Raw genomic sequence first — 13,296 nt, forward strand, 5'->3', positions numbered from 1 at the left:
AAGAACCTAATTGAGGCAACTATTTTTACTGGCAGTTGCTCAGGGGAGAGAGTTTGTATTCCTCGCATCCCCGTTATACCCTCTGATCTCCCATTTCAATTCAAATGCCTCTAATTTCCAGTAAGGCATCCCTGTTATACCCTCTGATCTTCCATTTCAATTCAAATGCCTCCAGTTTCCAGTAAGGCTCTGTTTCGCGATGACAATTAATAAGTCTCAGGGACAGACCCTACAAAAGGTTGCCATTGATTTGAGGCAAGATTGCTTTTCAAATGGCCAACTATACGTTGCATGCTCAAGAGTAAGCTCACACAGCTTGGTCATATTACAACCGGTGTGCTGAACTGACAACGTTGTATACAAAGAGATCCTTAACAAATAATTATTGGTATATTTTCCCTCTGTTTAAAAAGGTTTACTTTTCTTCTTAATAAAAATTTAAAAGCAGTACTTCGTTGGTGCAGGGATTTTCCTCTATATATACTGTATATATATATATATATATATATATATATATATATATAAAATCTAAAATGAAATAACATTCCATACAAATAACTCAAGCTTTACAAAAAAAAAAACAAAAAAAAACAAATCGACTGTGCCTAATAGGATTTAGAGTCATTTGTCAGTCATGCGTGCACCGTTTTGGAGGTGTGGGAGGAAGACTCATGGAGCCAATATGGATTCCGGACATGTGGGATTTGAACTCTGAATTCTTGAGGTGATAGGAAAGAAAGCTAACCACTGCACAACTGTGCCACCTCCCCAATACTGTATAGTGTTTTACAATTATTAATTGTTTAGATTCAACCTTTACCACTGTTGAACAGCACTGGAAAAATATGAGGTAAACATATTTTAATTATGTGGCACAACAAAAAAAAAAAACAAAAAGCGTCTGAACTGCTATCAACAGTGTGAAACAATGGAAATGTGTCAGGTTTTATTCGTGTAAACACCATATCTGTTAAAATGCATGAAGATGGTTAATGACTAGTAAGCTGCAAGTAATTATCTACATAAAATTTACATAACAGATATGAAGGTTTATTGTGTCATATATGTTAACAGTACCTAAGCACATTTTGTTTGCCAATTTGCTGTTTTAATGCTCTGCGATATTGTACTTTCGTTTTAACTTTTTTTTTTTTGGAAGTACAGAGATTTTTGTTTCAATTTTCTTTCTAATTAAATGTCTGTCTTAGGGCGCATCATGGAGTTGACTGAGGCAGATTTTTGGCCACAATTTTGATGTATTGATAGGATACCAATTTTGCAATTCTGCATTTGTTTGCACCATCATGAAAAGATCTTATTTTATTTAATAAGGTCATACATTAGAGCCATCATTGCAAACATTGTTCATTACTAGCATTCTTAAGCTCAGTGACTAATGTTTTGAGAAGTTTATGAGGTTTACTTATGTTGTAATTAAACAATATCATCATAACAGCAAAATAAATTTGTTTTTAATGGATTTCTAATTGCAGGATTTGGCATGAAAAAGGGAAAAAAACTATACAATACCATGAAGAAAAGCACTGCCTAGCTGTGAGAACCCAGTCCTCTCTTATTAATGATCCTCCACACCAGTGTGTATTTCTGTAGAAAATTGAATAAAAAAATTAACTAAATTTAAAGTTAAAAAATATAAATAGTCTTATAATAAAGTGAATGTTTTTTGTGAAACTGGCACAAAAATGTAAGTACATAATGCTATATTCAAAAAAGAAATTTCAGAAGAGAGAAGAAGTAAGAGCTATAATCTCTTGGGAATCTTCAAAGGAGTGAGCAACCTGTCAAAATTATTCCAAGACATAGTATAAAAAAAAGTCACAAATGATCCTTAAACTGTCTACATAACATCAGGTTTTTCATGCCCTAGTTAAGGTCAGAGTTCATGACTTAATAATTCTCAAATTGGTATGGCATATCAGACACAGATATATCAAAGTAATATTAAACGATTGAAACGACTGTTGACTTTGAACACAATACTAAAGACAGACTTAATTGAAATCATAAGCACCTCTTAAATGGGCATACATTAAAACTTGAGTTAAAACTCTGCAAATGATCCTCAGATGTTCATCACCATCAACTAATTTATGATTATACTCTAAAGAAGTGTTTTCAAATGGTGCGCAATGAGAGCTACCCAGGCATGCTGTATAGGACCACCTTATGAACGGACAAAGGGACAAAGCAGCTGGAAAAATGCATCCAAAGTGCTCACGAGGTGCTGTGTCTGCGAATGCCAACCTCCAAGCTTCTTTATATTCTGCCAGTGATAGACTCTGATAGTCTCACCTTTTCGGACAGTTTAACACATCTATGAAATGTAATGATTTTGTGGTTGGCCGAATCATGGTGTGACTTGGGATTTTTTTGGTTATGTTGCGTTCTTTGCATAAATTTTGTCTTTATATTACGGCAAATAAGCACTGTGAACTACCATGCAAACTGGCTAGTTAAATACAGAAGCACTAGAGACTAATTTTGGTTTTGCACGTATGTGATACAACATTGATTCGATGTTACAGAAACATGACATGAAGAATTTTTTTTTTTTAATTTTATAATGTAATTTTTATCTTTGTTCCTTTTTTTATTTGTATTGCTCCAGGACTACCATTAACCCCCTTCCCACCCCTGCATCAATGTTGGTATGTATAAATCAAGAAAATTAATACCAGTACCTTGTACTGACATATGGCAAGGCATTGTGAAACATGTAATTTGAAACTTTAAATATGGTACAGGATGTGTATTGTAATTCTTTCTTTAGGTTCGTACTTAACTTTTTTGTATTATTGTTTTGTGATGTGTTAAAAAAAAATACATGAAAGTGTCATCCTAACCAAAGCACTGATACACACACACATATACATATATATATATATTGTCACACACGTGTGAGTAGGAGGCAGCTAAAAGGCATGAGTAATTGTAATAAAACATCCGACCAGGGGGCGGCGGAATACGCTGACTGTCTTTCTCAGTTCCCTACAGACCTTTCCCGGGAAATCCTGCAATGTTCCAGCGCCTCAGAAGATGTCACTTCCGAAGCCGGCCCCTTTGATAATGTCACTTGCAAGCTGGCCCCTTTGATAACGTCACTTGCGAAGCCGGCCCCTTTGATGACGTCACTTCTGGGTCCGGCCCCTTTGATGATGTCAGTTCCTCTCCAGACCTTTAAAGTTTCCATCTTGGACTACTATAGCCAGTTCTGTTTTGGACTCTGTGATATGCACATCGTGTATTTGATTCAGAAAACCCTTTTGCACCTGGGAAAAACAATATACGGATGGCTGCCCCAAACCTTTAAAATGTCTTGGACTCGTTTGTATGACAGTGGCGTAGCCGGCAGGATGAAGTCCCAGAAGAAACCGGGGCTTGGACATGTAAACATCCAGGTAGGAAAGTACTGGGGCAGAGTTTCCGGGGGGAGGAGTGTGTTTGGGGGTCAGGAAGGACTCAGTACAGGCTCCGCTCCTCAGTTACAACCCCAGGCTTATAACTTACCAAATGGAGAATGTGAAGGGGACATACAGGCGTAGGCTGGTTTCTGGGGATGAAACAAAAAGGGCTTATTATGTTCTCTCGGAGGGTTTTATCATGTGAACTTGCTGAAGCCGTGGAAGGAGAGGGAACCAGATCCCTCCTCCGCTCAGCGCTGCTCATTCTTTGCTCACATAGACACCCTTAATTTCGGCGAGGAATTAACTTATAGACAAAGACAGGAGCTGGAATCAGCTATCCGTCTGTCTCAGAGGTGATGAGTGAAAAACCCGGAAGGACCTCTCTGATTGTGCACAACATAGTGACTGAACCAGGGGTTATATTCCGGGGTTCGCCCCTATAGACTTCCTGAGGCAAAGAAAACAGAAGTGGAGCTGGAAATAAAGTGGATGCTAGAACTAGGAGTGATTGAGGAAAGTTATAGTCCCTGGTCCAGCCCAATTGTCTTGGTTAGTAAGCCTGACGGCAGTTGGAGGCTTTGCAATGACTTCCGTCCGCTTAACCAGGTTTCCCTTTTTGATGCTTATCCCATGCCTCGTGTGGATGACCTCAAGGAGAGACTTGGACAAGCTGAATTTTTGACCACGCTTGACATGACAAAAGGGTACTGGCAGATTCATTTAACGGACTCCGCGAAGGTCAAGACCGTGTTCAACACTCCTAATGGACACTGGCAGTATCGTGTTCTTCCATTCGGGTTACACGGGGCTCCTGTGACTTTCCAGCGTCTGGTGGACAAAGTGCTCCAACCCCATAATGCGTATAGTGCTGCCTATCTGGATGATGTCATCATCTATTCCAGCACATGGAAGGAACATGTACAGCAGGTCACTGCAGTATTGCGGACACTAGGAGAAGCCGGGCTTTGTATTAATCCCAAGAAATGTTTCTTTTGATTAAAAGAGGCTAAATATTTGGGCTACCTGGTGGGTCGAGGTACTGTGAAACCACAGTGTTCAAAAATAGATGCCATTGTTAAATGGTCCCGTCCACGAACCAAGAGGCAAGTCTAAGCCTTTCTCTGGTTGTCCAGGTACTACCGCCGGTTTGTACCACGGTTTTAAGAGAGAGCGGCGCCCTTGACTGATCTTACAAAGAAGAGGGCTCCTAATCATGTGGTATGGACTGACAAGGTGGACACTGCATTTAGTGATTTAAACCAGGCTCTTACGTCAGCACCAATACTGTATTAAAAGCTCCTAATTTTTCTCTCCCTTTTATTCTCCAGACGGACGCTTCGGACACAGGCCTGGGTGCCGTGCTGAGCCAAAGCATTGATGGTGTTGAACACCCCATCATGTACCTGAGCCGGAAACTGTTGGATCGGGAGACCAGGTATGCAGCGGTGGAAAGGGAAACCCTTGCGATCAAATGGGCGATTACACAGTTGAGGTGCTACCTCTTGGGCTGGGAGTTCATTCTGGTGACGGATCATGCTCCTTTACAGTGGATGGCCCTTCACAATGAGTCGAATCCACGGGTCACTAGGTAGTTTCTTGACCTTCAACCTTATAGGTTTTCGCTTATTCATCGTAAGGGTTCTCTCCATGCCAACGCTGATGCTCTCTCTCGTGCCCATGATATATATATTATGTAGCAAATGTTTATTTAAAACAATGTGCCTTAATTTCATCAAGTAAGGGTACTGTAGCATGCAACTCTGCAGACTCAAAAGCCTTCATGTCTGACAACCCTTTTGTGTAAATTTTAATTAAAAGGAAAAAGTAGCGCAATTCTATTGAAAATGGATTAACAATCAAGTTAAGTTTATATACACGAGGGTGGACCCAAAAATTAACGAGAATTATTATTTTTTAAATCGTATATTTCTCAGAACATTTCCAAAATGTAATCACTCTCAAAAAACTCTCCCTGAGACTCAATACACTTGCCCCACCATTTTTCCATTATTCAAAACTGTTCTGAAACTTTTGCAAAGTGTTAGCCTTCAGTGCCTCTGCCGTTTGCTTCTTGACCACCTGTACATCCTTTAAGGTCCCCCTTCATTCTAGGGAATAAGAAAAAAATCACAGGGTACAAGGTCCGATGTGGGGACCATTGTCATCCTGATTTTCGTGAGAAACAGCCACACTCTCAATGCTGTGTGGGTGGGAGCATTGTTGTGTTGCAGATGCCTTATCACCACAATTCAGGTCATTTTCTCCACGCAGCATCAGGCAATCGCTTGAGCCCTTCAGTATACCTGCTGTCTGCCACTAAGTACAACTAACATCCCTCCAGCCTCCAGAAGAACAATTCTCATTTTTGGGTCCCAACTTGTATATTTTATATTATATCTATACTAATAAAAGGCAAAGCCCTCACCGACTGACTGACTGACTGACTGACTGACTCACTCACTCACTCACTCACTCACTCACTCACTCACTCACTCACTCACTCATCACTAATTCTCCAACTTCCCGTGTAGGTAGAAGGCTGAAATTTGGCAGGCTTATTCCTTACAGCTTTCTTACAAAAGTTAAGCAGGTTTCATTTCAAAATTTTACACGTAACGGTCATAACGGTTGACAACGTCCGGCATGTTGAACTTTCTTATTTATGGCCCCATCTTCACGAAATTTGGTAGGCGGCTTCCCTGCGCTAACCGAAACCGATGTACGTACTTATTTCGGTGGTATGACGCCACTGTCAGCCGCCATATTGAACTTTCCAATGTCACTAATTTTCCAACTTCCCGTGTAGGTAGAAGGCTGACCCCATCTTCACGAAATTTGGTAGGCAGCTTCCCTGCACTAACCGAAACCAATGTACGTACTTATTTCGGTGGTATGACGAAACTGTCGGCCGCCATATTGAACTTTCGAACGGTCTTTGTTACTTATGGGCCCATCTTCAAGAAATTTGGTACGCGGGTTCCCAACGCTAACTGAATCCTACTTACGTACATATATATACGTCCATAGCCTGCAGCTCGGTCACGTTGTTGGCTGCCTGCCTATATAAGGCCATCCGTCGCTCCGGTCTCTACATTCCCTTCCTTGCTTCGCCACCAGATTCACATCTCCCTGCCGATAACTTCAGCCTTTTTATTTAATCCATGGCTTCTCCGCTGTTTTATTATTCGTTTATTACGATTATAGTTATTGTGTAGGTATTTTAGACTTAATTTACATTGTTCAGGTACCCATTTCCTTTATCGTTCCAACCGTACCCCCATTAACATGTCTATCGAGGTGATCACCATCGATCAAACAACTGTCACTTACCGAGTGGTTTCCATGCACGGAGATGGCACCTGCCTTTTCCATTCTCTGTGTTACATATTGCACAGCCATATCAGGCTCACTCTTGATATTCAGAGAAACATTGTGTCTTATGTATTGAATGACTGGGACAGGTTCAAGGTGTGGACTGATGACGGTACAGGAGATAATTATACTACACAGGAGCACTAAAAGAGTGAAATGCTTAAGCCCTTCACCTATGGTTCTGCATGTGAATTGATGGCTGCCGCTGAATTTTTCAGTTGTCGCTTTCAAGTGTACCGAAATGGCCAAATATTTTACACCTTTGGACAACCGCCAATGCCTCTTAAACATCTTAGATTCACAGGTGACGATTTCAGAAGTGGACACTTTGATGTTTATGAATGTTTCAGCTGTCAAAAGCTGGATGCGAAGTTATCGATGAAACTGGTTGTATGCTTACAACGCTTGACAGATGCCGAATGTCACTTCAACACAACAAGTCCTGCAAATACTGTCATAATTGAAACAGACCATGAAACTCAAACCGATTATGACAGCAGCAATCCAAGCTGTGAGATTTGAAGCAAGATTACTTTTCACATGGCCAACTGTACGTTGCATGCTCAAGAGTAAGCTCAGCGCACAGCGCACAGCTCATAATACAACCGGAGGGACTAACTGACAACATGATATACAAAGAGATCAATGACAAATAATTATTGGTATATTTTCCCTCAGTTTAAAAAGGTTTACTTTTCTTCTTAATAAAAATTTTAAGGCAGTACTTCGCTGCTGCAAAGCGCAGGTATTTTGCTAATATACATATAGTAATATATATACTATATACTATATATATATATATATATATATATATATATATATACATATATACATATATACATATATATATACATACATACCACGTGAGGACGTTTCCTCGGACAGACGGGACCCGGGAGGTAAGATCCATGCTTGCTGGCAACCAGCCCAATGGGGCCGCGTGTGTTTTGTGTTTAGCAGGCAGGAGGAGACGCTGCTACTCAGAAAGCCAGCTCATCACCGTGCTAGGGGAAAGGGAGCCAAAATGGCTGCGGACCGGAAGTCCCTCCCCGAGATAGGCGTGGGATCGGACAGTGTGTGTTGCGTGCCCGCCGATGATTGGATGGAGGCGGGACCAAGGAATGTCCGTCTCGTGCCGGGGAAGGACCCGATTGGGCCGGAGGAGAGGCCCCACAGGAAGCAGTCGGTGGACATGACTGACAACCAGGTGAGTCAATCGCCGACTGGCTTTCTGTGCTTGTCAGCAGCCCTGCGTGAGCTGGAGGTGTGCCTTCAGTCCGCAGAGTCGTTTCCGCAGGTGCTACGTGCTCTCAGTGCAGAGTTGCAGAAGCAGGAGAGGAAGGCAATCGCGTCACTACGGATGCTGCGTGCTTCGACAGAATGACGCAACGCTGGATCCTTTGGCCGGAGCAGTATGGCGGGGATGGTGAGTAGAGCCGATCCTGCAAAGCATAAAGGAGAGTCCACCGAAAAGGCCCATGATGCAAACGATCGGAACCAAGTAGGGGGGTTCTCTGACAGTGGACGCGGCATTGAGTGCCATGCACGCGGTGAAAGGGGAAAGACCGAGAGGGCTGGCAGGATGCAGGCTGATGACAGCCCTGGGTCCTAGTGCCCTATGCCCAGAACCCGTGGTGGTCTCACATTGTTCCATGGGGACGCAGACGGGACAGGATTTGTGCATTTGCCATGTGCAGACCCAAAACATCACGGCGTCCCAGAGAAAGAGGAGGAATCGAGGAGTGAATGCCGATTCCTCCGATAAGGGAGGACGTGAGGCAGGACGCTCATGTCTGGTTGCTGGCCGCCCTCTGTGGGGGCAGAGGGAAGCCCCAGAGTCAGTGGAGGTGTCGGACATACGAGCGGACCCATCTGTTCCGAGCAGAAAGGGCACAGAACCCGCAAAGGGGGTGCCGAAAAGGCAAGTCCCGGGGTGCCAGTTGGAGGGGGGAGTGCTGCCAGTGCGTGGTATGGAGGGACGCTGAGTGGTGGTGTCCAGGCAGTGTCTCTTCCCCTCTCTCTGTTTTGGTTGCAGGACTGGACCCTGGACGCGCAGTAGGACCCGCTTCATTGGGGACCTGCCCTCACGGGATGGGCCGCTTCACTGGACAGCTCTTCGTTGGCGATGGGGCACTGCCACAGCTGGCGGAGGCTACAGAGGTGCGAACTGCTCCAACCAAAGTGGCACAGAAACCTTGGAAGGGGTGCTGAAGGAGTAGGCCCCGGGGTGCTGGTAGGAGGAGAGAGTGCTGCCTGTGTGAGGCACGGAAGAACGCCAAGTGGTGGTGTCCAGGCAGCGTCTCCGTCCCTGTTTCTGTTCTTTGTTTGACAGGACTGGACCCCGGAGCTTCAGGAGTAGGACCCACTTCGGGGGTAAGGTGCCCTCGCGGGACGTGCCGCTCCACTCGACAGGTCTTTGCTAGCAGTGGGGCAGTGTCGGAGATGGCTGTGGGGGCATGTACGTGTGCGTGTGTGGTGTGCATGCGTGTCTGTGTGCGTGTGCATGTGCATGTGTGTGGTTTTGTCAGTTTTACTATAAAAACAGTTAAACACCCGTTATTTGTGAAGCAGGGATATTCTGATCATTCTGATCCCTGATCACTGATAAACATTCAGAAGAAACAGCGCTATTCCAGTGTTTTCCTCCATAACATCCTTTCAGCAAACAGGACTAAGTTCCTTGCTGAAACAGATCACCCTTTAATGAAATGCTGCCAATACGGAATAACAGAAATCACCGGACGGCTTTCGGTCAATGATAAACCAGCGTCTGTTGAGGTGAAAACATGTGAGGTACTGCGGTTGCTATCAATGCTTCCTGGTAACTCAGCTTTTGAGAAGAATCTGTTTTATGGGTGAAAAAATGAATCGCCCTTGACAGATACTCTTAATCAGTAGTATGTGCGACCCACGATTTGTGAATTTGAGTGTGTTCTGTGAGCGTGTACGTGCTTGTGTGTGGTTTTGTCAGTTTTACTATAAAAACTGTTAAACATCAGTTATTTATGAAGCAGGAATATTCTGATCATTTTGATCCCTGATCAACATTTAAAAGAAACAGAGCAACGCCAGTGTTTTCCTCCATAACATCCTTTCAGCAAATGGGACTAAGTTCCTTGCTGAAGCAGATCACCCTTTAATGAAATGCTTGCAATACGGAATAACAGAAATCACTGGGTGGCTTTCAGTCAATGATAAACCAGCGTCTCATGAGTTGAAAAAATGGGACGTACTAAGGTTGCGATCAATGCTTTACGGTAACTCGGCTTTTGAGAAGAATCTGTCATGGAAGGGACAAGAGGGAGCGAGTGAGGTGGGTGCATTGAGCCGGGCGGGACGAGGAGGCGGATATCTGTGCGAGTGTTTTAAATAATGAAAGGAAAAAAGTGTTTTGAAATTGAGGACCCCCAACCAAGACGGCTTACAACACAAAACGCGACAGACAGGCATATGCTACTTGTATAATATATGCACAATAATGACAACATTGAAGCAATGATGAAGCGAAAGGGAGGTGCTAAACTTGGGTGGCCGCATTGTGCCTGCCCGTAAATCCCAACCGATGTATATATCTGAACGGATATATCTGAACCAATATATATATATCTGAATGGATGTATCTGAACCAATCTATTTAAACCAATATATATATCTCAACCAATGTATATATATCAGAATGGATCTATGCAAACCAATTTATATATATTTCAACCAATGTATCTAAACCTGTGTATATACCTGAACGGATGTATTTATATATATATATATATATATATATATATATATATATATATATATATATATATATATATATATATATATATATATATATATAGTTAGTCTATTGTCAATAGAATTTACACAAAAGGTTTGTAACACAAGAAGTCCTTGAGTCTCCAGAGTTGCATGCTACAGTACTCTTACTTGATTAAATCAAGGCACATCGTTTTAAATAAACATTTGCTACAAGGTAGCAGCAAGTGTACTGTGCAGTTTAATAACATTCTTCTAATGACTGATAGATGAAATATAAACTTGTTTATAATGATGTCAATTAAATTCCTCTACCATACTCATACATGGATTACAATATTCCTATTGTAAGGAACCTTGCTTTGAGTAATTAAAGCTGAAATGTACTCAAGAAAAGTACCTTATAAGACTTAATTTTCAGATCTGGTGTTAATCACAACCACCTCATTCATATATGTTTTGGGTTTTGCAAAATTGTATCTGAAGAAGATTTATTTTTTATTTCCAGTAGAAGGAAAGGACATTATTAATAATGAAATCTGCTACAAATCTAAAGCTTACAAAATGTTCTTGACATGTAAGTTATAAAATTTAAAAGTCTTTAATACACTCAGAAAAAGTATTCTAAGTATAACATTTAAAATTTTTAAATGCATAGCTCTGATATTAAAACTTGAAGGAACATTACCCTTTTTGTATGCTAACCATCCAGCTGGCTTCTTTAATTTTGACTGGACCTCCTCCAACAACTCTAGTTGCCTTAATGTGAACAATGCATGTATTTTGTGGGTCAACTTAAAAAAAAAACCAAAAAAAAAAACAATTAATCAGCACATCAAAGAATCTAATAACTTGTCAAACAAGTAAATATCTAATAATACCACAAATCTTACATTTTGCCAAGTACTATTTTTTATTACATTTATTTCAGATACAGAACAGTTTCGAACATCATCCTTCAAAGTTTTCCAAAACGTATTTTAATATTTTGCTTTACTAGTGCATCTGTCTGCAACAACAAATGTGTTCTCAATTTTTTTAGGTAAAAAAAAAAGATTTTACGAGGTATGGTAATTCTACACACTAATCATGGAGCAAGGGAATGGCTAAGTGTTGCATACTGATTATCAAGTAAGAATTCCACTCTACTTTGTACACATGATAATAATGATCCTATAAACTGTGATGGACAGCCACGGCTACTACCTGGCTGGGACGCCAGCAGTGTGGAAGGACCAGGGTAAAGGGCATTGATGAGGCAATACCTCCCCTGGGACACTAGAGGGCAGCCCTCTTGGGCGGCTGTGGCACCACAGATTCCTGCAGGGCATGTCAGGAACCGGAGTTTGGTGAAGCCCTGTTGGGTTCTGTGCGGGCTGCCAGGGGGAGCTGCAGAGCCCTGTAGTGGACCTCCAGCGCACCTGGGAGTGATTCCAGGTAATAGTGATGAACAACCTGGAACAATCCCAGGACCTGAATAAGAGGAGCTGCCTCACTCCATTGAGGGGCCAGAGTCGGGAGGAAGGAGACAAAGCCTGAGCAGAAGTGGAGGGGGATGGACTGGCAGCAAGGAAGGGAATGGACTATATAATGTTGTGCTGGTAATATGCATAAACTGTAAAAACACACGGGTGTTGAGTGAACCTATGTCCTGCGTGTCTGTGTCTGGGGGTTAGGGTGGCAGTACGCTGCCTAATGGCCTACATGGCATCCCAGATGGGACTCCTGGCCATCTGTTGGCAGGAGCCCTTTAAATAATCTTGTAGCCCAACCTGATACAGCAGTGCGAGGTACACAGCAGCGGAAGGCACTCACCCGTAGCAGTAGCACAGCCACCTGCACACCCTCGATTTGTCAGTGGCAGGCGCTGAAACCATGCCCGAAAGAAAGAAAGAAAAAAAAAAAGCCACAGGAGCTCACGGGAGCACCGCTCCCTCTTGATGGGGAAGAAGAAGCCCAGGCGGGGGTTAAAAGCAGCGGCCACCCACTCGCCTGCCGCTGCAAGCAGCAGCCAGATCAGTGCAGCTAAAGAAGAGGCTGGACGGAAGATGCACACAGTGGAAAGAAGAATCCAAGAGGTAGGTGTCGGACCTGGGGACCGATTGCCCTGTGGAACGTGTTTTTCTTTTCTGTACACCTACCTCATAGACAGTGAGTTTGCTGATTTGCCTGGATGGCCAAACTATGCCGATCCGAGGAGCTATGGCGGGGCGAACTCGGAGGAATATCTGCACTCGTTGCCCTCTAAAGGATGTCCACCGGAGGAGGATCGCCTGGACTATCATGCACCCATGAGGATCAATCTGAGGGAGGAGGGGTGGTGGGGGGCTGGACTGCCCTCCACGAAGCATGTAAGAGAGTGGGCGGCATGTGTCGGAGCACCGTGGATGCTTGGCTAAAAGCGGGGCAGATGAACGTCTGCTCTAATGGACTCCCGCGGGAGGAAGAAGACAAAGCCCGAGGAGGAGTGGAGGCAGATGGACTGGCGGCAAGGAAGGGAATGGACTGTATATTGTGTTGTTGGTAATATGCATAATATACGTAAACACGGGTGTTGAGTGAACCTGTGTCCTGCTTGTCTGTGTCCGAGGGTTAGGGTGGCAGTACGCCCCGTAGTGGCTTACAAAACCTACAAGCGCATAATGAGCTTCACAAAATCTGAGCAGTGTACATGATGAAAGTTACAGAAATACACAAAAAGACAATTATTGAAATCCGTGAGTACTATATGAGGAGTGAAAATTTA

At 43.1% G+C, this 13,296-nt stretch overlaps 1 protein-coding gene across 4 annotated transcripts in view; it reads right to left on the reverse strand.

Annotated features, from left to right (window-relative positions):
- The window catches only part of LOC120534137 (hepatocyte growth factor-like), a 94,971-nt gene that overhangs the window by 21,563 nt on the left and 60,112 nt on the right, over positions 1-13,296 (reverse strand). For all 4 annotated transcript variants that reach the window (XM_039761455.1, XM_039761456.1, XM_039761454.1 and 1 more), the window contains exons 13-14: positions 11,239-11,344; positions 1,531-1,605 (exon numbers count right to left, since the gene is read on the reverse strand). In XM_039761455.1, coding sequence (XP_039617389.1) covers positions 1,531-1,605; positions 11,239-11,344 — 181 coding nt within the window. The remainder of the gene's footprint in view (positions 1-1,530; positions 1,606-11,238; positions 11,345-13,296) is intronic.

Source organism: Polypterus senegalus, chromosome 8 (genome assembly GCF_016835505.1).
Source record: "Polypterus senegalus isolate Bchr_013 chromosome 8, ASM1683550v1, whole genome shotgun sequence".
In the NCBI taxonomy this organism is placed as follows: domain Eukaryota; kingdom Metazoa; phylum Chordata; class Cladistia; order Polypteriformes; family Polypteridae; genus Polypterus; species Polypterus senegalus.